This window comes from Stigmatopora argus, chromosome 15 (genome assembly GCF_051989625.1).
Source record: "Stigmatopora argus isolate UIUO_Sarg chromosome 15, RoL_Sarg_1.0, whole genome shotgun sequence".
Lineage (NCBI taxonomy): Eukaryota > Metazoa > Chordata > Actinopteri > Syngnathiformes > Syngnathidae > Stigmatopora > Stigmatopora argus.
Window position 1 is genome coordinate 1,601,279 of NC_135401.1, and position 26,204 is coordinate 1,627,482.

At 44.9% G+C, this 26,204-nt stretch overlaps 1 protein-coding gene and 4 long non-coding RNA genes across 7 annotated transcripts in view; 4 read left to right on the forward strand and 1 right to left on the reverse strand.

Annotated features, from left to right (window-relative positions):
• myo10l1 (myosin X, like 1) lies at positions 1–25,631 on the reverse strand. Its single transcript, XM_077620600.1, has 44 exons — positions 25,531–25,631; positions 20,649–20,747; positions 17,280–17,438; positions 17,030–17,217; positions 16,351–16,485; positions 16,152–16,276; positions 16,067–16,080; positions 15,917–16,001; positions 15,745–15,851; positions 14,953–15,082; positions 14,747–14,865; positions 14,539–14,685; positions 14,359–14,459; positions 13,801–13,867; positions 13,483–13,575; positions 13,337–13,405; positions 13,198–13,280; positions 12,981–13,083; positions 12,794–12,874; positions 12,349–12,473; positions 12,092–12,209; positions 11,440–11,546; positions 11,073–11,379; positions 10,041–10,299; positions 9,537–9,949; positions 8,789–8,912; positions 8,576–8,714; positions 7,682–7,786; positions 7,510–7,605; positions 7,339–7,432; positions 7,201–7,256; positions 6,024–6,160; positions 5,743–5,937; positions 5,479–5,636; positions 5,297–5,417; positions 5,074–5,222; positions 4,838–4,986; positions 4,567–4,774; positions 4,361–4,497; positions 4,139–4,262; positions 3,634–3,987; positions 3,028–3,204; positions 2,767–2,958; positions 1–2,685 (listed from the first exon to the last, which is right to left on the reverse strand). The coding sequence occupies exons 1-44, from the start codon at positions 25,549–25,551 to the stop codon at positions 2,581–2,583; spliced, it is 6,075 nt and encodes a 2,024-aa protein (XP_077476726.1). The 5' UTR covers positions 25,552–25,631; the 3' UTR covers positions 1–2,580.
• On the forward strand, positions 5,407–6,186 carry LOC144089598 (uncharacterized). Its single transcript, XR_013305114.1, has 3 exons — positions 5,407–5,595; positions 5,746–5,945; positions 6,003–6,186. It is a non-coding gene; the product is annotated as an uncharacterized LOC144089598 (long non-coding RNA).
• On the forward strand, positions 6,458–7,885 carry LOC144089597 (uncharacterized). Its single transcript, XR_013305113.1, has 3 exons — positions 6,458–6,631; positions 7,331–7,541; positions 7,689–7,885. It is a non-coding gene; the product is annotated as an uncharacterized LOC144089597 (long non-coding RNA).
• LOC144089595 (uncharacterized) lies at positions 13,261–15,141 on the forward strand. Of its 2 annotated transcripts, none has more exons than XR_013305111.1 (5): positions 13,261–13,606; positions 13,774–13,922; positions 14,345–14,465; positions 14,530–14,710; positions 14,789–15,141. It is a non-coding gene; the product is annotated as an uncharacterized LOC144089595 (long non-coding RNA). The 2 variants fall into 2 exon arrangements; XR_013305110.1 differs by having other exon boundaries at positions 14,623–14,710.
• LOC144089593 (uncharacterized) overlaps positions 15,797–26,204 on the forward strand; it is a 12,690-nt gene continuing 2,282 nt past the window's right edge. The window contains exons 1-6 of one of the 2 annotated variants that reach the window (XR_013305109.1): positions 15,797–16,074; positions 16,141–16,452; positions 17,066–17,215; positions 17,284–17,470; positions 22,635–22,739; positions 23,934–24,028. This is a non-coding gene — a long non-coding RNA (uncharacterized LOC144089593). The remainder of the gene's footprint in view (positions 16,075–16,140; positions 16,453–17,065; positions 17,216–17,283; positions 17,471–22,634; positions 22,740–23,933; positions 24,029–26,204) is intronic. The other variant, XR_013305108.1, reaches the window with a different exon arrangement.

Here is a 26,204-nt window from a genome sequence, read left to right on the forward strand (position 1 = left end):
TTTCATCAGAGGTAAATTCCCATCATTTATTAAAGCATGTTATTTACTAGTAGATCCAGTTTGAAATAAAAAAAAGAACACACATATAGCATCTCTCTCTTTCTCTTATTATTTTTCCCAACAAGCACAACGTTTAAAGATGATAAATAATTCAGTGTAATGACTGTATAATTATGATAAGACCCACGCTGGCCGCCTGCGGCTGAGGCAGGACTTTTTATTTTTTTTACTTCTTACTTCTTAACTTATCTTAAGAAGCACCAAATTCCAACATGTAGAACAAGTGGCTCGTCACGTTGCGTCTTCTTCATTTTTGCGCTCATTTATTGCCAAAAGTTCAAAGAGGAATGAACCGTCGCGTCATCCCAAAGTGTGCAATGCATCCTGGGCCGTGACCCTTGGTTTAAATCAACAGAATTCAACAGGAAGGCGACACTGTCCGCTAAATCCAAGGTTTCCACCTTAATATTTCCTCATTAATGACAAAGACAAATGGCATCAACAACACACAAAATTGCCCGCTTTTTTCAAAATCCAAATTTCCTTTTCTTCACAGTTTCATACATGTCATATTTCCTCAAAAAGTGATCAAAAAGGCATCTTAATAAAATAATGAACAGTTGAACAATAGAATTTAAGGAACTCATCACCATTATCTCGAATAATCAACAATAACAATTAGTCACTCCGTTCCAAACCTTAAATAAAAAGTCCCAAAAAAATCCTGTTCATGCCAATGCCACAATTTGAGGGAATAATAATAATAAGCACCTTTTGAATCAGCATTTTTTTTCCTCCTCGATCAACACATCAATACAGCATATTCATAAATAAATAACCGTAATCCCTCCCATTAATTCCCCATGCTTTCTGACCTTTAATGCACAATCACAACACCGTCGTACGCTTAATCGTATACTTAAATACATCTCATTTCCATAACCCGTGGTTTCATTTCCCGCATAGCGCCATTTTGTATTACACATTAAAACGCACGGCACCCTCAGCTCGGGTGGTGTTATACAAGTAGTAAACATAAATAGCAGTAATTTAAATTCCATGAAAACACAGACATACAGAGTGGTGCCCTTATCATTTTTGTTAAAAAAAGACAATATTACTCATAAAAAATCATTGATAAATGTCTTAAAACCTGTCACATAAATAGCACTCCCATTAAAACTCCTCTCATCTTCCTCGAGGGTTATTAAGCGTAAATTATGTCGTCGATAACTCTTAGTACACCTGATATAAATACATAAATAATACAAGTGGATTGGATATTTGTTCCAAAATTAAGTCAAAACATAAATAGTCTTTCTTGATATCATTTCCAGCAGCTTCGTATTTGCCTGTAGTGTCTTCTTATGTCCACACAGTGGCACTGGTGAGTGAATGGCTTTTTTTGTTCCCCCTCCCCCAAACAGAAGAGACCCCGCCCCCGAAGGACAGATATCGAAAGGGCGTATTCACACCTGGGTTGTTTGATCCTGATAAGGTTGGTGGCTTTCCCGTTTTTTTGTGGGTAAGTGAACGCACCGCGGTGCGAACCAGGTCTGAAATCAAACCATAACAGTCTTCCGTAGCCACAGTGTAGTATCTTAATTTTCATTTTTCATGTCTTTTTATTGAACCATGTTGCGCCGCCCAGACCGTTTTGTCCAATAATCGAACCGTCTGCAGGTTTTTTGTCAAATCCTGGGACTCTAGGAAAAATTGCCACGTGTAAAGGAACCACCCCAAACCCAAATAGGGTCCACGTTATTTTTTGTCCACCCCAACGAAAGCCAACGGTGGACCTGTCAGGTGTGAACACGCCCTAAAAAGTGATGTCGCTAAGACCAGACCGCGACAAAAGACAGCGAGAATATTCAACAGCGCAAGTCAACCAATCCACGAGAAGAGAAAGAGAGAGAGTCCAGAGAGAGAGAGAGAGCTTCTAGCCCCCATCTCTCGGGTCCTAGAAGCTAGGGGGGTTCCTGTCCTTGGATCTGGAGACTAGGGGGTAAAGCCACTAACTGGGGGTTTCAGAAATGAAATGAGAAGCCAACCTGAGTAGTCCTCAGATTTGGGGATCCGCCCCCCTACCTGGAAGTTATCTTGAGTCTGAAGAGGCGCTACCATGCAAGAGAGCCATACACTGGGTCCCCAGAGGCAGGGGATCTCCCAAAACATTAGTCCCGCCCTCGCCCAAGAACCCATGTTCAGGATCTTGCCCCCAGGTGCTGGAACGGACGACCACCAAGTCCAACCTAGTCTGTAAAGGAGCCATCTCTCCGACACTAGATTGCTAGAATACAGGGAAGTACCGAGAGGTTCTCGGGGAATACCCGTGCCTCTGGCTTCAGGACAGACGCAATAATGGCTGTTTTGTGCTTGAAGACGTCTGAGGATTTGGAGTGGTTTTGAACATCTACATGCAAGGGCTACAACTGGGGAATCGAACTGCGTGTGTGTGGAAGTGTGGAAGGACTATTTGCCAGGATCCAGGTTGAAGGACGACTTTCTCGCTCCCTTTGCTTTCGACGTGGACTTTCTAGGACCTCAGTCCGGTCGGGGCACCCCAAGTCCCAAGTGCCATCACCTCACCAAGGAGCTGGCCACGCTGGTGACGGACATGACGCTGCAGCGTTTTTTCACCACCATGTTTATGTAAGCCCTCATGATCTTGGTGATCTCGCCCACCTGCGGGGGAATATCCGGGTTAGCCCGACGACGAGTAAAAAGGCAGAAGTTAAAACCCCCCGAAAATGGAACGGCGTTCACCAGCGGCGTCTCGAAGAACATCTCCCGCTCGTCCACGATGACCTTGTAGGTGCAAATTTGCGAGGCGCCGAAGAAGGTGATGTGCTCGTACTGGAAGGTCTCCAGCGGTTTGGGTTCGCCTCGCTTGTAGACGGACACGTTGTCGGCGCTGACGCCCAACCACAGGTCGTGGGGGAAACCGCCTTCCTTGCACTGGAGCAGAGAGTCACGGGATGGGAAACCGATTTGGATCTGGGGCCCCCATTTGCTAGCCGGCGTTACCTCCACGTCAAAGAGAGTGGATCCGTAGCCGGGCCACTCTTTGATGACGCTCATGTATTTGAGCATGGCCTGGTGCTGCGGCATGCCTTGCAGCCGCGTCCACTTCTCCAGCACGCTGGTGCGCGTGGCCGACGTCTCCTCTTTCACCCACATCTCCAGCATCTGCTCCTCCTCCACCTAAGGGTTCATCGCAATGGGTTGGCTTAGTATTCCATCCTAAAGTTTTTTTCCCCATCCAATCCATCACGACCAGGTTTGGTTGATGCCTACTAGATTCGGCCCCGTTTATTTTTGGTCCAAATTTAACTTATCACCATTGATGAAGATACAATCATACACATAGACATATTTACATATACTATATGTTCATTAATATGTGCTGTCCTTTATTAAATAAATCAAACTCAACTACTTTTAAGTGAACTGGACATCTATCTTTGTCAAGAGCAGGCAATGACTCCATTTTGTGTCACTTTTTCGCCATTTTAGGGTACTGCCAAGTCCTATTGATTTTAAGAGATGATTTATTTTCTAGACACGCGTCGCTAAATGTCTGCTGGTTTGCATTTTTTGAACCAATTAGAGACAGCTCAGACTCGTACTAACCTTCTGTTTCTTTAGCGACCCCGTCTTGAAGCTCCTCCTCAGCGTGCCGTCCAAGAAGCTGGGCGTTTTGCGTTTCTCCACCGCCACGCCGGTGACCCCCGGCCCGCCCGCCGCCGCGGCCGCCTTCCCGTCGGCCGGCCCTCCTCCCCCTGCCGTGACGCCGGTGGACCCCGCGCCCGGTTTGGTGGAGTGTATGATGCGGCTGCGGAGACGTCCGATGGGATATACGGTTCCCAGGCTCCAGCCGGCTCGCCCCGCCCCGTCGCCGTGGAGATACTGCAGCCTCAACGCGGCCAGATGCTGCAAAGTCTCCTCGGACGCCGGGAAGTGTCCGCTGATCAGAGACTCGTGGGCCTAGACCGCCAGGAGAAGAAGATAGAGGTAACTAACGTTCATTTGTTCATTTTCTGTCGTGGGCGGTTGCTGGAGCCTATCCCAGCCAATCGCAAAGAGCGGAAAATTGCAGTCGACAGCTAGTTAAGTTAGCTTGACAAGAGAGGTTCACCTGCTCAAACATGAAGGCAAACTCCACCCCTTCTTTGTGCATGCTTTCCACATCCAAGAAGCAGTAGAGCTTGAAATAGAGCTTCCATTCTCCTTCTTCTTCCTCTTCTTCACTGCCGGCCAGCCTGAGAACCAAACGCCACGTTGGATTGGAAAATGCAACTTTTGGAGGAGATGTTTTGCTCCTTCCTGTGGCTTTTTTGGACGGAGCGACAAGACGTACCTTTCAAACTTGGCTAAAACATCTGCCACGATGACTCTGCTCTCCAAGGCTCGATCCGTCACGGAATTGTGCTCGAACAGAGAGAAGAGGTTCTTGCTGTCCTCCATGGCCAAGCCTCGGATCAACTTCTCCACCACCTGCATGGGAACCAATTGAAATTGTCGGTTTCCTCGCCAGATCCCAAATCCCCCCCTCGCATCGTGTACCTCTCCGGCGGTGGTGTGGGAGTTGATGGAGATCTTGCAGGAACCTCCCCCGTGGCAATAGACGGTGGTGCTCATCTCCTGCCTCACCAGCAGGGCGGCGATCTCCTCCTGAGAAGGAACGAACTCCCGAGTCTTTGTCTTCTTCAGCGACTCTCCGACGAAGGCGGTGTAGCGCTCGATCTCCGAGTTGGGGTAGCGTTCGCGCACCCTGACACGTAAGCGCGCAGCGTTTAGCGGGAAGGCGGGATGGCGGGATAGCGAGATGGCCTACCTTTTCAAGTGGAAGCGAAGATAGCGCAGGATGACCCGACTGGGAAGAAAAGTGCAGCTCATGCAAGTCAGGAGGTGCCAGTGCGCCCGATTGGCCGGGCTGTTGGGCTGAGGCACGTGATTGGTCTGCTTGATCACCTGACAGTAAACCTGGGAAACGCGACAGATCGGGTGCTTAATTTGTTTGTTTGGTTCTCTGTCCAGTTGACTGTTTGGCCGTGTCTGTAAAGTACCAACCTCATCCCTGAGAGGACGGAGGTCCTGGCAGGTCTGCAGGATGCCCTGGATGATGGGCACGGTGTCGGCCAGCGTCTCCATCTCCTGCAGCGAGTTGAAGACCCGCACCGCTTCGTCCTGCAGGCTGGCGTAGCCCTGCTGCCTTTGCACTAAGGCCAGAGAATTCAATTGAGGAGAAAAGTCCAGCTGGGCTTTCCCTGGGGGAGTTTGAGACAAAACTCACCACCGCTGACTTCGCCGTAAGGAAGCGGCAGGAGTGGCGAGTGCAGAGGATGCTGGGTGTATCTGAGGATGGGGTTCCTGCGGTACATCTGCTCCACTATTTCCAGGTTCACGCTGTTCTCCTGTGGGTCGTCAGAGCGCTCGGACTCCAGACTTTGAGATTCGGACTGTTGGTGGTCATACCTTGATGTCCCTGATGAGTTGAAGAGTCGGGGTCTCGATGGGGGTCTTGCTGTCTATGACTCCTTGGATGGCGGCGGTCCATCTCATGGCCTCATTTAGCATTTTGGTGTAAAGGCGGTAGGAATGCTTTCGACCGTACACGATGATGTTCCAGTATCCTGCGAGACAAAATTCGAATTCAACCAAAAATCTATAGCAATAGAAAACAAAAGTATCGCCAGGCAGTTTGTGACCATTTTCACGATTTTGTCTTTTTCTCCTCACCAGTCTCCCTGTGAACTCGCTCGTCCGGCTGGATGACGGAGCACAGCGAGTTGAGCACCAGCGTGCCCATTTTGGACGAGTTGCGCTCCGAGCTCTTGTAGTAGTCCAGCGAATTGTGCGTGAGGACGAACCAGCGCTTCTTCAGCTTCAGCGAGGCGCTCTTGGCGTTGGTCTTCACCTCCTTCTGGAGCCAACCTTGAAAGGTGAGCAGGCCAGATGAAATAATCTCCTCATCCATCCCACCACGATTTCGCCCACAGGGCCACCAGAGGCGACGTTACCCCGAACGAGGAACTCTTCGATCCTGGTGTCGCTTTTGGGTTTCTGCAGCAGACTGATCCAATGATGCATTTCTTCAGGCGTGTCGCTGTTGCAGTGGATCACGCGATTGGCTGTGATGATCACAAAGGAGTTGGGCCTGGAAAAAGGACACCAAATTGTATAAAAAGGTATGTATGTAGACATCCCATTCAGACAAAAAAACAAAATTAATACTGCAATGGTTACCTAATTGAATAAATTGAGTATTTATATTACAAAAAAGCTTCACATTCAATTTTGCTGCTTTGATTAGTATAATTTAATTCAAGTGGCGTTTTAATGGCTTGTTTTGAAAGTGCTGTTTGGAGTTGAATTCATTTGGGAAGATACGCTGCCCTCCGGTGGCGACAGACAATATGACAATTTACGTTTAACGGCCACAAAATTAGAGACAGACTCGATTTTGAATGAGCGGAGCTAGCTTTTGGCATAAAATATTATACATAAACCTCATAAATCAATGTTTATCTCATTTTTATTGTTGTATAATGAGTGTTGTAGTTGTTTGGACAAAGAAGTGTACGTTTATGTTGATGTAAAGAGCTGTTGTTGTCATGTTAGGCGAAAGGTAAGCAAGGTATTTTTTCATATTAAGCTTCAATGCTAAATTGTGCTTTAATATTTTATTTTGTAAAACTATGTTGGGTTGAAGAATTCACTAAAACTAGTTCTATCATTCTTGAATATGATTGTAGTGGTTATATACTATCGTTCTTGTGTAAATATCATGCTAATTAGCGATTAGCACCAGGCTAGCGCTAGTTGCGAGTATAGCTTATTGCTAAGCTAGTTCCAGTTCCATTGAGGCTATTTAAGCTAATGTGCTTACTTTGACATGCTATTGTAATTATTTTCTCCAAATAAATCACTTGTGAATTCAATATCTGTAGGTTTAAAGCCGTATAAAAATTTAACTACTTATTTTAAATGTTTTCATTTATTAATACAGAATGTAAAATGTGAATAAATAATGTTAGGTCCTTCTGCTACACATGATATATCATTAGTGATATAATAACGGATAGCTGCAGTCCTACAAAAGTCTAAATATTCACAATTTGTAACTGAATGTAAAAATGTAATTTAATACAACAAATAGGAATAATTGAATCACGATGACAGACAAATGCAACTCACCGATCAGGATTGTCAGAAGCGCAGACAGAGTCGATCAGGCCCACGTCAAGCGTGCCCTAATGTTAAAAATAAATAAACTTGATTTAGTATTGAGGGAATAGTGATTAATAATTTTTTTTGTTGCATTTAGGGACTCACAACAGCATTTTTGGGGTTGGCCTGCTCGTGGGACATCTCCAAAAGTTGCTCTGGCGTGCAGACTCGAACCTTGCTAAGCACATTAAACCACCCGCTGGAAACACAGAGAGAATTTGGTTTAATGTCAGAAAAAAAATGCTGTTTTGGACGTCATTGCAAGACTTGAGCGACCTGGCATCCTCTGGCGACTCCGCAAAAACCTGGTAGGTCCTCTCGTCCGTCACGATGTTCAAGGCGTTCTCCTTCTCGTGATTGTCCACGATCTCCCTGAGGCCACAAACGCAACATTTTTGTCCAAAAATTGTCCAAAAGGGACGCAAGCATTTTGACATGTCTTACTTACTTTGCAGCCCGGATGTCAATGGTTCCCTTCAGCTTCTCCTCGCTGTCGTTGTCGTAGTACATCAGCTTGCTGTCCCTCAGCACGAACCAGCGCATCTTCCAGTTTCTGGACCGAGACACCAGGTAAGATTTCATGTTTTTTATAAAAATGCTAGAATTTCCATTGCTTTTTTTAATTTAAAAAAATGCCTTGTTTTATATGTTGTGTGTTCAAATGACACATTCAATCCACAAACAGAAATAGAACGAATGATGTGCTTTGTAGCCATCAAAATAATTATTTGATGCAACGGATTAGACGTCTATTGCCGTCAATAGATGTTTTTTTAAAATCAATTTCCTTCTTTTACCAACACATAGTTTTGAACTGATGTCCAATTAAATGTGCTACGACGACAAGTGATTTTAAACCGATAGCAGGCCATATTCTGGACAAAAAATGAAATCCCTTTTCTTTCTCAACTGCCTAAGCCACGCCCACAAAAAAGGCAAAATAAGATAACGTCACATAGAATGAATTACAGATTTTTCTGCTAGCGGGATATCGGCCCACATTCTATTCTGCCAACAACTAGCCCAGCATTAAAAAGCTAGGAATGATCATCCAATCTAGTTATGATGTCACAACCAGAATGGCTGTCAAAACTTTTTTGTGGCCTAACAATGATATGCTGAAAAAGCCATATTTGAAACATTCATTTTCTACGTGTACTAGAATTATAGTGGTGCAGTTAAATTCTTTTTTTGACACGCTCACCACTTCACCCCCCCTCGTTAAGATTATGACAGTCAGGTGGGGATAATTAACCCACTTTTCCCAAATACCCCCAAAAGAAGCTGCCACGTCTCCCTCTTATTTTACAAAGTTCTTTTTTCATGTAACAAGTACGACAACCTGCGCGAGAGGGTGGAGAGGCCTCCTCCTTTCTTATAAAGCCAGCCTGACTTGAGGGACTCTTGCTTGGAGCGAAACCACATGAAGGTCTCGTCTTTTAGCACGCACCAGCGCCTCCGCCAGGGGATCATCAGACCGGCTGTGCGGGGGTGCGGGGGTGGGGAAAGGATGTGGTCAGGGCCTCTCACCCGTAATAGCCGGGCCGGGTCTCACCTTTCATGTAGAGGTAGCCGTGGAAATACGGCGGCCCGTTGCCATTGAACAAGGTCACCCGTCCGTTGGTCACTTCCTCGTCCGTGTCCATCAGGCCGTCGTGCTCGTCGTCGCTGCCTGCGTACTGAGGCGGCAATGCCCGTGCGGCATTAAAAAGGCGCTACGAAATGTGACGACGGGCGGCGTTAAAATGATAGCGGAGCGTTTTTTTCTCTCCACACAAAACCCATTTAAAAATGGACAGAAAAGCCCTCACCATGAAATGAGATCCCAATTAGTGGTTAGCTTGGCCCCGCCCACTACCAAAGTCGATGCCACACCAGAATTAGCTGCAAATTTCTGCTAGCATAGGCTTTCAATTGGCTGTCACGTACTAGCCAGCATAGCACTAGCAAACAGAATTGCTAGAAAAAGTGAAAAAAATACTAATATATTCAAAAGGTCAAAATGAGTTAACAAAGAGCCTGAAAATGCCCCAAAATATGCATAAATCGACAAACGAACTATAAAGCATCCCTCAAAATCAGTAGGAAATAATCCAAAATTTACTGAAAGTACCCTAAAATGGCAAGAAAGTGATGCAAAATAAACTCATTGACAATGATAGATGTCCAATTCATTTAAAGTGGCTGTGGATGCTCATCTTTCTGTGTTTCTGTTTCAGTCAAAACGGATTGGACGTCTAGCGCCGTCAATGGAGTTCGACACCCCCGGACCGAAATTCGACGCGCATTTGACGTCCACTCACCGAGTCGGAGCTCCCCCGGTAGGACTCGGCGCTGACGCTGGTGCAGGTGGACTTGCGCGGGTGCTCCTCGTCGGCCACGGCGGCGCTGCCCCGGTTGCTGCCCGACACGGAGCCGTCGTCGCCGGCCGTCACCGAGCCGTCCTCCTCCTCCTGGTCGTAGTCGGACTCGGTGTCGGCGGGCAAGCTGTAGATGGGCTCCTCGCCGTCGGGCAGGCTCTCCGCCACGCTCCCCTTCCTCTCCGGCTGGGCGGGGGAGCCGGGCGGCACCGTCCCCTCGGCGAACGCCGGCGGCGGCGGGGGGAGGTGAGCCAATATGGCCTGGTCCAGGGGGGCGTCCGTCTCGGCGGGCGGGGGGAAGTCGGGGAGGGGGATGTACTCCTCCTCGGCGTGGAAGCCCTCGTCCACCTCCTCGTCTTTGTGCCGCACGCCGTCGGGTGCCTAAAAAAAAGAAACAACAAATCCCATCTTTGAAGTTTCAGGAGGCGTGGAAGGACGGAGAGAGACTAACCCGGGCAGCCTCGGCGGGTCGGGGGCCGGCCCCGGCCTGGGCAGGGTCCACGCCGCCAAAGTTGAGCAGGTCGATGAGGCCGGCGGCCTTGCGCGACGCCTCCTTCTTCATGCGCTTGAGCTCGGCGTCGCGGCGCAGTTGAAGCTCCTGCTTGGACGACTCGCACAGCTGCGACACCTCGTCCTCGCGCTTCTTCTGCAGACGCTCGATCTCACGCTCCAGCTGAAGGATCTCCTCCATCTGACGCGCCTCGTCCTGACGAGACCGACGGGTAAGCCATTTTTACTCCATTGTCTAGATCTAGATTATTTTAAATATGTTGTTATTTGAATGTATTTTTGGTAGTTTGTGATACATTTGTGTTGTTCTAAGGCACATGTGTCAAATGGCGGCCCGGGGGCCAAATGTGGCCCGCCGCATCATTTTGTGTGGCCCGGGAGAGTAAATGATGAGTTTTAGGATCAAATTAAAATGGAGAGTATAGGTGTATATTAAATTTCCTGATTTTCCCCCTTTTAAATCAATTATTGTCATTTAGTAAATCCATTTTTTGTGTTTTTAGTTCAAAAATCATTTTGTAAAATATAAAAATATTAAAAAAAAGCTAAAATAAACATTGTTTCAGATCTAAAAAAAAAAACCTGAATATTCAGGGATTTTAATCCAGTTCTTTTAATCCATTTATAAAAAAATATCTAAATATTATATCTAAAATGGTCCGGCCCACGTGAAATCAAGTTGACATTAAAGCGGCCCGCGAACCCCTGGTCTAGATAGTTGTATTATTCATAAATGCTAAATACTATAATCTTATTATGAATGAGTGCATTCTCCAGGACCAAATTGGCCACCACCCTGCTCTTAATTGCCCCAAGCTCTGATTGGTTGTCCTTTTGTCTCCTTGTGCCCTGCGGTTGGCTTGTCCACCCATTCAGGGTGTGCTCTAAAGTCAGCTGGGATAGGCTCCAGCACCCCCTGCGACCCTTGTAAGAAAAATGAATGCATTTTTCACAGAATTTGAAACTTGCCTCGGTAGATTTATTGGTCTCCTCTGCGGTTTTCTCTTCTTCCGTTTCCTCCTCTTCTTCCTCCTCCTCATCCTCCTCCTCTTCCTCTTCCTCCTCTTCTTCCTCCTCCTCCTCGCTCTCCCCTCCTTCCTCCTTCCTCTTCTCTTGCCGGATTTTCCGGACCCGGGCCCGGGCCACCTGGCCTCGCCGGTGCCTCTGCAGGACCAGCGCGGCTTTGCGCTGGCGCAGGAAGCGGCTTCGCTGGAGGTGCCGCCGCAGGTGCTTCTGCAGGACCACGACGCCGGCGCGCACTCGCTTGAAGCGTTTCCTGAAACATTCCCCAGTCACGCTTCGTCGTCCGTGGCCTTTGCCGGCGGCGGCGCCTCACCTGGCGGAGAAGGCCAGGAGGTGAGCTCGGATGATCATGGCCGCCTGCCGTCGAACTTGGTCCCGGTCTTTCTCCAAGCGTTGCTCCAGACACTCTTTCATGAACACCTGCGCAGAAAATAGACCCAATTCAAACCCACTAACGTCCAAATATTGGACCGAAGCAGTGGTTGACGTCCAACTTGATGTCACATTATTTTGGACCCGTAAAGTTCAATTTGCTGTTCACGCCGTTCCTTCATTCAAGTCAAAATAGATTGGTCGTCTGGTGCCGTAATGGCACTGTCAGTTTGAGCGAATTGGACATCTATCATGGTCAATAGCAGGCAATTTTCTGTCACTTTTTTGTCATTTTAGGATACTTCCAGGTCACTTCTGGTCAATTTTAGATCATTCCCTATTGATTTTAAAGGACCTTGTTGTTCCTTTGTCGGTTCCTGGACATTTTTGCGCATTTCCAAGTGACTTCTTCTTGGTTTTCAGGCATTTCAAGGTTCCCTATCTGCTCATTGGCCGCCATTGAAGGCAGGGGGCGAATGAAGCAATGTGACGGCGGATGGGAAATGGAGCAAAGCGCCACTCGCAAAAGTCTGGTTTTGTGGAAACGGCGTGACGCCTGGTCACCTCGGAGAATAGAAGAACAAATATCTTACTTTGGTCTTCCCCAGCTGCCACTCCTTCTTTGTCTTGTCGTATCTGGTCAGAAGATCTGTGCTTCTCTTTTTATCATCTCCGGCCGCCGCTGTTTTTTCCTTGCTAATGATCTTATATCTGCAGGGAGAAAAATGGCGGGATGAAGAGACGCCGTCATCTTTGGAAAGCGACGGCCCCGAGGTAAATACCACATTTGATTCGTGTGTGAAATAACGCAATGCCGTTAATATGTAAAAGTGTATTTGAAGGGACGCACCGCGTGGAGAAGTCTTTGAACGTTCTTCGTACGGGGAAACCGGCGCGTCGGATCTTGACCGTCTCTAGCATCCCCGAGTAGCGCAGCTGGTTTAGCACCACCTCCGGGTTGAACACGTTGGGGTTCTGATGGCAAAAAAAATTAAATAGAAAAAAACAATGTCCCAACTAAATGAATTTGCACACTAAAACAATTGTTTGAACTCATTGGCTGCCATTTAGCTTGACTAATGTCCAATATTTTGACCTCGTGGCTTTTTAAAAATTTGTTTTTTTCAATATTTACTTTAAGTTGGAATTTCAATAGGAGAAAAAATAGACTCTTCGCTATTTAAATCATTTTATAATGTGTCTTTTTTTGGAGGTTCATCTGTTGTCATTGGCAGCAAAGGAGTTACAGGGTTAAAAAAAAGTCTGTAATAAATATGAGGTGGAGACAGACGCACCTTTTCCATGTTAGGCTTAATGCAGCGAATAAAGAAAGGATTGGACGCACTCAGAGTGGCCATCAGGGCGTGCAGCGAGTCCTGCAGGGAGGATAAATATCCAGTCAGACCTTGACATATCAGCTTATTTGCTTCAGTTCTTAAAAAAAATGTTGTTGTCAATATGTGTGTTGCATTTTGTGCGCACCCGGAACTGCGAGCTGACGGTGGGCTTGCGTCTGGCCGTTCCCATCTTCTCCTCGTTGTTCCGGCTGCCCACCTTCTCGAAAAGGTCGTAGATGAAGTCCAGCCTGGAGAGAAGGTGGATAAGATGGTGTTTTTATTTTTGTTGTTGGAAGGAATAGGGAAAATAATAAAGCCACTTGTTTTCAGAGCAAAACAGGATTTCTTGCGAATATTTCTACCTGCTGTCTTTAAGCATGTTGAGGATGTCGTCCCTGAAGGTGTCTCTGTTCTTCTCCAGAACGCCCTTCACGTCGTACAGGACCTGAAGCGGAGAAGACGTCACGTCGCGTCGCGTTGGCGAAGATTGGAGCCGCTCACCTCCCCGGCGTAATGCTTGATCCCGAACTGATGGTCGGCCAGTCTGGGTTTCACGTAGTAAGGGTTGGTCTGGAACGGTAAGGAAGGTTTGCGTGGGTGTCAACTTTGGGATTGAGTATGTTCAAAAACAAACAAAAGAAACTCACAGAGTGTCTGCTGTGCAACTTCTCCAGAAGAGTGAAATCTGTGCCTTTCGGAAAGCGACTCTCTTCGTTCACTAGAGCCAACAAGCCCAATTTCTGGAGGGGAATCAAATCAAATCATATGAAGGTTGACCGATAGATTGGATTTTCTAGATATAGAGGATGTAATAGGACAACTGTTTATGTTCATTGTTTCTGTGAGCTTTCTTAACAAGACTAATATTTTAGCATTAAACATCATCAATGAACCCAGATAAAAAATGGAAGTTTTGTATATTCTGCTTTGTATTACAGATGAATTGAGCACTAGATGCATGATACCTTCTCTATGAGGTCAAGACACTCAGCATTGTCCATCCAGTCGATGGCGTCCCACTGGACGCCTTCCCTGGAACGACGTCAACAAAACAAGACATTTGACGGCGTGCTCACAAACGCAACAGGTAACGAGAAAAGCCAGCACTTTTTTTTTTATCCATCTATTTTGTATTTTTTTGTATTTTATCCGTGCTTAGACTACTTGGCTGCAAAAAATGTCGATTAGGGGAAAAAAAGACAAGTAACAATTTTTAGAGTATTCCATTTTTAGCCATTATTCTGGTTACTTTGAGGCAGTGTCTACCTTAAAGTGTTAAATAATAATAGAGAGAGATGTCCGAATAACATTAAATAGACACCAATATTTACCTATGGCGACAGCTCTTTGAAACTTTTTACAGTGATAAACGAGGTATTACAGTAATCCCTCGATTATCGCGGCTTCACTACATCAAATTTTTTTTCTGGGGAAATTTATTTTTGTTAATTACATTTTTTTTTCATAAAAATGGGAAAGAAATTTTATTTTTCATTTTTACTTTGACAGCTTTCTACACGCACCTGTTGTACTCAAGCTGCTCCAGGGAGAAAATGTGCTTGTTGAAGTACTCTTGAAGCTTCTCGTTGGCGTAGTTGATGTTGAACTGTTCGAAGCGGTTCACCTGAAGGTAATCATAGGCGCGCAAATTCATTTCTTTTACTGCCACGTGACACTTTTTTGCGCTCGGACAGATTTCAAACCTGAAAGTTCTCGAAGCCAAAGATGTCCAGGATGCCGATGGATTTGAAGTTCTCCTTGCCTTTTATCCTCTGATTGATCTTCAGGATGATCCAGGAGAAGCATTGGGAATACAGCGCCATGGCCACCGAGTCCCGGGAATCCACCGCCTGCGGGAAGGCGGTGGGCTCAAACGTGGGTAAAAGGGAAACCCCGGGAAAAGCCGCTGACCTGCTCGATGGTGAGCGGCGAGCATATTTCTTCCCCTCGCAGGATGATGGAGCGCTGGGTCAGCACTTCGGAGAGTTGGAAGGCGTCCAGGCCGAGCAGCTCGCTGGCGTCGCTGACCACTGAAGACCACGTGGCACGACAGGTGGCGCCATTTCAGGCTTTAAAAAAAAATGCCATTTAATGTTTTTTTTTTTCTCTCTGCCAACCTTGCTTGGTGGTGATCTGAGCTCCTCCCGCCGTCATGAAGTCCACGTTGCCCAGCTGCAAGACGCCCGAGAGGAGCTTGAACATGTCTCGGATCTCCTCTTCGGAAAACTCCAGCACCTTCAGCGCCTCCTGTGGGCCATGCCATCGAGAAATGGGTCAAGCCGACTGTTTCAATTGGACTAATCGCCAAAGAGGTCAGGACACTTTTGTTACCAAATATATCGGACACTGTATAAGGACATGATGTAAACAAAGGTGAAAAAAATGAAATTATGTTCATTAGGAATGAAATATAGTCACAAAATTATTTTTTTTACTTGATCAGTTTGGTGATGGTTTGTTTTTATGTTGTTTACTTGAAAAAAAATGAAATCAATTTTATTACAAATCCTAAGAAAACAGTAAGAAAATCCATGATTCAATGATCATTTAATATACTAATTCTAAAAATAATGTCTCAATTCCTGAACAAAAGAATATTTTTTTAAATTATATTCATATTTCAGTGTCTGTTGTGGCAGTTAGTAATAGAGGAAGATTTAATATATTCACATATTGTTTATATATATTTGTTTACATATTATTTATATATTTATTTATTTATTAACATATTTATTACCTATGTATTTATGTCTAAAATGTCTTTAACTTGTGTCTGTATTCTTACCCTCTTGCTACTGTGACAATGTTATAAATCAAGCAGACCAAAAAAAAAAATTAGGGCCAGAAATAACAATCATTTTTGACAGAGGATAAAGAACAACTTCAACTAAGCAATGACGCAAACTCACCATGACACTGTTAAACAGCTCTTTATCATTCAGACTTTTATCCTTCAGGCAACCCGATTGGCTGAGGTAGTGAAAAGATTCCGCCGGATCTCCCAGGAAGTACAGACCTGAGCAAATGGATCAAGAATTAAAAAAAAAAAGTCAATCCGCCACGCACGCCATCAATCCTTACCTTTCTGCTCTTTGTTGGCTCCCGCCAGCAACGCGTAGAAGATGTGATAGTTGCGTTCCCCGGGGTTCTGCCGCACCACTCGGTTCTGCGACCAATCCACGCCATCGTCAGCGTGCAGTCGACGGGACGGAAAGACTCGGTGGCGCTTACCTTTTCCAGTAAATCTGACAAAACTCGAGTCAAGGAAGGAACGCAAACCTTTTAAAAAAAAAATTCTTCTTCAGTTTTAGGATACAATCAATGACGCAACCCCCCTGGATGTTGCCGCTCTCGGAGAAGTGAAGCTGGATGAACTTCCCGAAGCGGCTGGAGTTGTTGTTGTAAACCGTCTTGGCGTTCCCGAAGGCTTCCATGATGGGACTGCGGGAAGTAGAAAGGGCCGTTGAGGGAAGGAAATCTTCTCCGGTCGGGGAAAACGCTAATCTGAGACGCACCTGCTCTGAACGATGGCCTGCTCCACGCGGGTGCTCCTTTCCGACGGCGGCGTCCCGGCCGAGTTCTGGCTCATCACCGACAGGAACTGCAGCAACAGCTTGGTACTTTCCGTCTTACCCGCCCCAGACTCGCCACTGAAATTGGGAAGTCGGTCATACATTCATTTGCAGGTTTTTGGGGGGTCCTTCTATATGCCTCCTCCGTGCCTCTGCGTCACTTAACAGGAATCGCTTTTTAAAATTTAATTTTTTTTAATCCTTTGGCTGTCTGATGCTTGCGAAAAATAGCTTACAATATACTTAGAATATATGAAAGCTCTAATTTGCTTCATTTTCTGATGTTTTGGAGACCATTTCCCATCAAATTTACACCAAATTAGCTTTCCCAGATCATTCACATATGTATTATGAGTATTGTTTTTTGAAAAATGAAAACATTTTGTCTTTTGTTGACATTATTTCTTCCATCTGGCGATTAACGGGCTCGAAACGTTATTTTTTGTGACCATGTGGCGCTAACTTCAAAATGTTTTTTTAGCATCTGCTACCTTTTTGATATTAAGGCCTGTTTTGGTGGTGGCAAAATGTGCATTAGGCAGTCAAAGGGTTTCTTATTTCAACACGAATTCATTGATTTCAACATTTTTTGGGACTAAAAAAAAGTCAAGCTAGGTCCGACCTGATGAGCACGCATTGGCTGTCGTGTCTCTTCCAGATGCAGCGGTAGCATTCGTTGGCCACGGCGAAAATGTGCGGCGGCAGCTCGCCCAGTTGGTGCTTGGAGTACAGGTCCACCCGCTCCGGGTCGTACAGGCCCGGGATCCGCTTGTACGGGTTGACCGCCGCCAGGATACTGCCGATGTTGGTCTGAAACGAACGGGTCGTCACGTGGTTTGTCCGCGGATAACCACATGCCATCGGTCTCTCACGTAGATGCAGTCCTTCTGGTAGCGGCGGTACAAGTTGTGCATGATGGCCGCCTCGTGCAGCTCGGCCAGCGCCGACATGTCCTCCACGCCGTCCACGCTGGTCTGGTGCATGGCGTACACGCGCTCCCGGGTGACCTCCGCCTGCTGCAGGTACAGCGCCTGACGACGGTTGCAGGTCGCGTCTTTATTGGGTAAGTCCCACCGTCACGCGTTCGTTACGTAGTGGCAAACTCAAACATTTAAATCCGGGGTGTCCGAGTGGCATTTACAATAAAGAAAGTCAGGAGGATCTAATACTTGTTAAATAGTTTCGTTTTTTTCAATAGTTCATTCTGGCAAAGAAATAAAAACCCAAACAACAAATCAACTAAGTTTTTGTTTTTAGCTAACATGCTAATCTGGAGCATCTCGGTCACTGGTAGCGGATGAAAACGTTATCGGTGATTGCTAACGTTGTCATTTTTAGCATTTTAAGCATGGCATGCGCACGCATTTAAATCACTTCCACCTTTTCACAAAATAAATAGAGCGCGTCAGCAAGCAATGTACCCAGCGCGTAAAATTGTCAGCGTCATACAGCGACATCTACAGAATCTTGAATTGACTGATTGGGAACCTTGTCCACTTTGGAGAAAATTTTAGACTTTTAAGTGCGCTCTATGTGAGTAAATATATACCGCTTAATATGGGGAATTGTTATCATTAATAAGGGGAGCGAGTCTCAGTAAAAACGTAGGGGGCTGCAATTTACACACCCCTGTCAAACTTGGCCAATCAAATCAAATCTAAATCAAAAGTCTTTATTGTCATTATACAACAGCTGCGTATAACGAAATTAGTGGTGCTATTCCACAAAGTGTGTTTCTCAGTAAAAACATAAATAAGTCATATAAAAAGTCACGTCCGGGCAAGGTAAATTCAAAAATATTGCACAATCTTTTAGAATATATATACCTTTTTTACCTACTAAAAGATTGTGCAATATTTTAGAATTTACTTTGCCCGGACGTGACTTTTTATATGACTTATTTATGTTTTTACTGAGAATCAATCTAAAGTCTTTATCGTCATCATACACAGCTGCGTATAATGAAATTGGTGGTGCTACTCCACAAAGTGCATTTTCCCAGTAAAAACATAAATAAGTTATATAGAAATATAAGAAGTCACGCACTTTGTGGAGTAGCACCACTCATTTCGTTATACGCATTTTTTGTATAATGACAATAAAGGCTTTTGATTTGGATTTGATTGGCCGAGATTGACAGGTATGTGTAAATAGCAGAAGAAGAAAAAATCAACTTAGCCCCCCATTTTTCTTCTGAGCACGCACCACCATGTGTTTTCATGTCAAATAATTATTTTAAAAAGTAATAATTAGTAGGGCTGAGCGCAGGCTCCCTCGCGAACGTCCTGGCCAAATCGGACGGACGCAACCCACGAATTTGGGTCATTTTTCGCGACGAACGCAGCAAAAGCGGCGCTGACTTTTTCCGCCCGGTCACATTTGAGTTCGCCGCCAGCCCGCGGCGCGTTTCCCGCTCCAGCGAGCTTTCGCCGTAGCGCCGCAGAAATCCAGGTCACGTAACGCCCACGTCTCGTAGCGTGCGTAACCTAAGATTATAAATAGACACACAGGTGCTGGTGGCGTCTGCCATTTTTTTGCCTGGCATCACGGCCGTGGGGGGAAATCCCCACCCATGAGACCAATTTAGAAATATTATTTTGCTTGGTACTGTTGTGTAAATTGCTGCTAGAAAGCAGGAAGTTACGCCGACGGCACCAAAACATCGTACAGTTAAAAAAAGGCAATAGTGGCGATCGTTCCTTTCTAATATTTCCTTTGACTACGTCTTGGAGTTTCCACTATGCAGAAACAAACCGTCCCAAAATGATATTTGTTGCATTTGTTATGTCATCTGCAACAGCGCAGCTTTGATTGACTTCCCGCCTTTACGGGAAGTACAAGTTGAGAATCAGGAAGTGAACGTTAGCCAAAACGTGACCTCGTCCTGCCCCTGGTGTCCGTAACCTTTTGGTGCCGTTCCCATGGGCTAAAATAATGTCATTGAAGGTTCCAAAGGGAGCCGGTGCTCATCTAATCTGAATATCCGTCAAGGGCGCACGCACGCGCGCACACCATGCACTTTGGATTTAATGTTTTTTGAGCCCCACAGATAAATGTGCGGTCCAGTTGGCAGCTAATAATAGAGTGTAGCCAAGCCGTCTCAATCCCCTTAGCACGTTTAGGGCTTTTTTTTCTTTTTTTTCCCCCTTCTTCATCTTAAATGAATTCATATTTAACACGCTGCTGTCAGAACATCTTTCCGTTGCCCTGTTTTATCCGTACCAGAATTACATGCCTGTCAACTTCGGCCAATTGCTCCCCTTATTATTGATTGCAATTCATTATTTGCTCACATAGGGCACACTTTAAAGTCTAACATTTTCTCCAAAGTGGACGGGGTGCCCAATAAGTCGGTGCACTCATTTCAAGATCCTGTAGATGTCGCTGTATGACGCTGACAATTTGACGGTCTGGGTACATTGCTTGCTGACGTGCTCTATTTATTTAGTGAAAAGGCGGAAGTGACTTAAATGGGTGCGCATATCATGCTTAAAATGCTAAAAATGATAACGTTAGCAATCGACGATGACGTTTTCGTCCGCTACCAGTGACCGAGATCATCCAGATTAGCGTGTTAGCTAAAAACAAAAAGTGAGTTGATTTGCTGTTTGTGGTTTTTATTTCTTTGCCAGAATGAACTATTGAGGTGTGCAAAATTAGTGGTGTACTTATTGAGGCAAACATTCCCATTCCTCATTCAGACTTGAAAATCAGGATGTTTTTTTGAGAATAAAGTAGGAATTCTCACTTTCAAGTGAATAAAGTCCGATTCTAAAGTCCAGATTTTAACGTTAATTCAATTTCTTCTGATCTTACTCAGAATCTTTTCACCTTCATTGGCCCTAAATCTTCTTCTGTACAGTTCCAATCTCAGCTAATAAAAATAAATGTAGCATTTTAGCGTCCCAATCCTCAAATCTAGTTGCCTCCGTACATCTTTTTTTTTTGCACAATCCCAGTTAAAAAGCGTTAACCCGCACAGCCGCAGAGATAAAGGTCGAGACATCAATCCGACAGTTTGGGAACATTGCTCAAGCGTAAAAACTCTGAGTCACCTTTGGTTAGGAGCCCACTCCCAAAACGCTCGGCCACTATTGGCCGTTCTTCCAATGAACGCAATTGTCGGGAAGCTGCAATGCCAAGCTTTAAATGCGTCCCCCATAAAAATAGCCAAAGCTTTCACCACGAGAGCCATCTTGTCAAATTCAGAACCCGGTCGGGGTGTTTTGGAGCGCTCTTACCTGGCCATAGTCGGTGGTGACCACCAGGGTTCCGTCCCCGCAGGAGTTGACCGTGGCCGGGAGCAGCTGCTCCTTCTCCCGGACCCAAACCCGGGCACCCTGGAACATAAGTAAGACACTAAATCACCCGTTTAAAACCCAAAAAGTCCACTTAATATTTATTTTAGACATTGTTTTTTTCATTATTATTTTTTTCATGAAAATGACTATTTCAAAAATAGATTCACTTTCTGAACCGCTCATCCTCACGAGAGAGGGTGCTGGAGCTCATCTCAGCTAACCCAATCGTATGAATAATGGATTTTTTTCCCCCCAAAACGGATTCATTGGATTTCAAATGATATAATGCACGCGTATGAATTCTTTTAATGGCCGTGGCAAAATACACGCAAGCAAGTGCACTCGGACGTGAAATAGGGGCCGCAAAAAAAAACTTTCAAGGGAAAAATAATCATAATTCTCGTACAAAAAGAGTTTCAGCGGCGAAAGCTCGACCGTGCGGCGCGTGGGTTTTTATCCGGGCTGCCTACGTGAACAGATGTGTTTAATGAGAGATAAAAACGGCAACATCTGTTATTTTCCAACTCTGTTAAGCAACAAGCGCTCAAAATATGTCCGTGTGTGTGTGTGTGTGGTTGACTCGGAGGTCTTTACGGTGCACGGACAAAAATGTCCTCAGCAAAATAGCAATTATTTATCATTATTATAACATTTTTTCACCTGAATGGGTGGCCAACCATTCACAAGGAGACAAAGGACCACCATTCACCTTCACACTCATAGCTAGGAATAATTTAGCATCCAATGAGCCTAGCATGCCTGTTTTGGGGACGTGGGAGGAAACCGGAGTACCCGGAGAAAACCCACGCAGGCCCGGGGAGAACATGCAAACTCCAAACAGAACCTGGGATCGAACCCTGGATCTCAAAACTGTGAGGCTGACGTACTAACCACTTGTTCGTATGTATATATGTATGTATATGTATGTATATATATATTCATTGAAAGTGCGCCTTATAGTGCGGAAAATACGTTCATTTAAAACACAATTGTATATTTGCGCTTGAGGATAAGAAGCTAAAGAACAAAAATGACAATAATGAAAAAATGTAGAGAGGCATATGTTTGCAATATAAAATAAATTTGTGTCTTTATTGATTTGCTTTAAAAGGTTGGAGAGAAAGCTGTCATCAAGCACTCTGATCCCTCCCCCATCGTCGCCCGAAAAGTATGTCAGTAATATTCCATTAAAGGTGATAACACAATCGGGAGGGGGCAGGGTAGGGGGGGGGGGGCTTTCAGCAGATTAACGCGGGTGGGTTGGGTCGGACATTTATGGTTTTATGGGTCTGGCTTTTTGTTGGGTGTCAATGTCACCTGTCCCACGGCGGTCACGCTCAACGGGATTATGGTTGCAACCCGACACCACAGGTTTGAGGAAAAGAAATCAATTGAGCCTTTAATGCAACAACAAAAATAAAAATAAAAATCATTGCTAACATTTGAAATTCAACTATAACTGAATAATCCAATGCTAATTAGACCTCAATTTTTTACATTGAAATGAACAAATAAAAACGGGTGGGCAAGTGATTAGCACGTCGGCCTCGCAGTTCAGGGGTCGTAGGTTCGATCCCGGGTAGCTCCTCTCTTTGTGTGGAGTTTGCATGTTCTCCCTGGTCATATGTGGCCTTTTTCCAGGTACTCCACTTTCCTCCCACACCCGCAAAACATGCATGCTAGGCTAATTTGGATGCTAAGCTATGAGTTTGATTGGTGAAGTTTTTTCACCCTAACCCTTTTTTTTTCCTACATAATATATGAACTGTCATCATGCCTATACGTATATTGACTGCGATAGACGTCCCATGAGTTGAATCCAATTTAAAGGAGATCCTCTTAGAGAGGCCATTTTTGAACATCCTGCTAATTATGGTATTCTCTCTTATCTTGGATTCAACTCCAATCTCCCCCACACTCCCACAGGCGCCATGGCAACAGGACTCCACGGCAACAGGGCGCCATGGTAACAGCCTCTTTCTCGCTTTGGCACCAATGCAAGCTGGGAAATGGAGTTCCCTGGATTCAATGGTATGCTATCAAAAATACATTTAAATTGACAACCCTGATTTTAATCATCTCTTTTTTTTATATATATATATTTAAGGAAAAAAATGGAATGCCGAAAAGACAATGTTTTTTATTTTGTTATAGTATTTCATAGTTTGTCTGGGATGGCGACTTATATATTTTTTTCCACTCTTTTATTCATTCATTTTAGATACCGCTTATCTTCACAAGGGTCGCGGGGGTGTTGGAGCCTAGCATAGTCAAAAACCAATCAATAATGTTTTAAATGTATTGGACATCTATTGCTGTTAAATATCAATTTGCCTCTTTTAACTTCAAATCGAACACAAACCATTCAAAATGAATATTAAAATAAATATTAGTGTGTTGAATGAAAATGAGCCCTAAAAATGTATTCGCCTAAAAGAAAAAAAAATACTTTTTATGAATAAATGCTACAGAACATGATCGAATAACTGAATTTTTAGAGCGTTGTTCTTTAGAATGCTTGAAAAGATGAGAAAGAACCGTTCAATCCAAAGTTACACCACATTTGACCATACGTCGCCCATTTGGACGCCGTTCCCGAGAAGCCGAGCATTCTGGGAGATCCTATTTTAGCTCCTATTGCCTTACAGTAAAACAGAGTTGATGCCTTTTGACGTCCCACCTCCACGGCGCCGCATCAAAGCGGGCCACGGCCAACGACTCGAGCTGTTGCTTAAGGCAAACGGAGGAGAGGGAAAAAAATAAAAAAATAAAATAGGGAAATTCAAGCTTCCTGAGCAGAACAAATGTCTGAATATAGGTCACACATCTCCAGCGACTCTTCCCTCCCTCCCTCCCTCCATCCCTCCATCCCTCCCCGCCTGCGCTTGTTTCAAATCCCACATCATTTCCAGCGCGATCCATACATGAAAAAAAAAGCTGAAATATGTGTCACACATTTCTCAGACTAGCCCAAAAAAATGCAGCATCACAAACAAGAAAAACACGCATAAGTCACACTCAATTATAAGTTGCCTTTTTACAATTCAACCCCCAAGAACAAATATTTACCGTATTTTCTCGCATATTAGCCGCCTCTGCGTATAAGCCGTAGCCTTAAAATTGTTGAATTTGACAATTTCCCTCATATAAGCCGCCCCCTGATTCACCATTTTCACCCCCATATTCATGGTTTTAATAGGAAGTACAATTGTGTTACTTTGAAAGGAAAAATCATCACACATGGACAAATTCAAAAAGGATGTCATGTGAGCAGTACAACCAGGAAGTGTGTCCGTAGTGATCTGGTTTGTCATCCCAAGGTAAGATGGCAGTGAGCAATGGCAGGCACAAGTAAGTGATTTTTTTCTAGTTTTATGCAATATACGGTTTATTTTTTTCCTTGAATTTCATTCATAGACGTCAAAATAAATGTTATGTGTTTTATAAAGTAGTTTGCCGCAATTCAATAAGCACCCAGAGAGGTCATGACTAAAAAAGACTTTCTGGTTTAGTGACCAATCCCGTTGGTTGATTGAAGCTAGCTTTGCTATTTAGCATGTGATTGTTTTAGTTTTGTGATCACATGATTTTTTTATCACCGTTGTTGGAATTGAATGTTTTTCTCCTTGCGATATTAAAGTACAAATAGTCTGGTGAGCACCATAATATACAAGCGACATATCATTTTACATTTTGGTATAAATGGCTCCAGAGTATAAAAAAATATGTGTAATATAGTCTTAAAAAATACATTATATTCTGTCCTGTCCAATGTGTAACAAGCTGCATCCATAAATGGTCGGTTGACTTGTATCTGGGTTTTACAGCTTCTAGCGCATTATTCAAGCAGCGTATTAATATTTTAACGCCGAGTTATGAGGTTCTTTGCATAAAAAAAACAGCTTCAGTGCTTGAAAGCTTTTTCCAGATTTCCCTTTTTGTTCCTTTTGGAAGCAAAAGCCACTCTAAAAAATCCGTGCCATTTCCCCAGGAAATCAAACACACAGTCAAAGCCAATCAAATCATATTTGAAATAACTTTCTGAATATCTGATGAAATGTCAACCCTATTCCTTCATTTTTAATGTCAAGAATCTATTATTTTCGCAATTCCCAGCGGTTTTGGTACGATTGTCAGCGCGAATGGTCACCTGTCTCTCTTTTTGCCCTACGGCTGACTGGCGACCAGTCAAAGTCGACTGGGATGGGCTCCAGCAACCATTACGAGGATGGGGGTGGGTGGGGCCTATCAAAAAATGGCCCTCTACCACTACTGTAATAACATATCGAGTTTGTTATGAACTGTGACATGTACACCCACTTCAAATCACATCTCAAACTCCGCCCATTATCCTACACGAATTTTAACCCCGCCCCTATTCGCCATCCCAGTTCACCTATTCCATTGAGCCACCACAACCCCCCCCCCCCCCCCCCCCCCTCCTCCAGCTGTGCACCGCCCTGATGCATGCACCCACCCCAAAGTGCACAAAAATATTGATTAGAAAAGCAAATAGATGTTTTAGGCTGAAGATAAGTGTTTAAAAAAACAAAAACAAATGACTTTGAATCCAAGCCAGCTTGCTAAATAAACCACTATCCATTTTTTTTTCGTCTTTCATCCGAGACGTACGTTGGTACGTAGCCGGGCCTCGAACCACCGCATCGGCCGCAAAGTGACCAACGTGCACGGACATTTTTACGTCTTTTTTTTTCACGAGCACCATCGTCGCGGATAAAATAAAGGAGCGAAATGAGCTTGGCAGGCGTAGAAAAGCTAGGCAAGCGAAAAAGGGACGTCCAAACGGCGATAGGTAGCTCACCTCGTCGAAAAAGCCCTCCATCCTCCTCCTTCCTCCGTCGGTCCGCGAGCCGAGCCGAACCGAACCGAACCGAACCGAGCCGAGTCGAGCCGGAGCCCAAATCTCCGCGTGTGGGCTCCGAAATGCGAGCGGACGAATCGGCGCTGGCGCGTGCGCGTGCGCGCGTCCCATTCACATCACCACTAACATCTTCTTGTGACCAAATCCAATGATGGAGGGGGGGGGAGTCTTGGCTAAAATGTCCACGACTGACTAGGATTCGTCGGAGGTGTCGCTAGTCTTCCGTGCGCGTTTCGACGTCGTCAAACAATAATGACCCGGGACCAGGGGGCGGGGCAATCGACGGCTCGTGGGCCGAAAGAGGACCGATTCCCTGATTTTTTGTGGTCCGTGGGAGATAGCGGGTGCTATGAAATACGACTGCAAACAAGTTTAAATTTGATATCTGAATGTCATTTATCATGTGAATCAATCCCAAAATGTGTTTATTATAAAATTAGATCCACACCAGTTTTCCTTTTAGTTGGCCCCGCCCTAAAAAAACGAAGATGGCGTCACACCCACAATGAGCTGTCGACATGAAACCGAAGATGAACGCATTAATGGGAAGAGGTGGAAAAATAGCTAACTGTTGTTGTATATTGTCCAAGTGGTTAGCATGTTGGCCTTGCAGT

Coding starts and splice junctions, on each gene's coding strand:
- myo10l1 (XM_077620600.1), bottom strand. CDS start 25,551: ATGGAGGGCTTTTTCGACGAG. Junction 17,439..20,648: donor TCACCACCGACTATGGCCAG/GTAAGAGCGCTC, acceptor AACCGTCGTCAG/GCGCTGTACCTGCAGCAGGC. Junction 14,866..14,952: donor TCAGATCACCACCAAGCAAG/GTTGGCAGAGAG, acceptor CGTGGTCTTCAG/TGGTCAGCGACGCCAGCGAG.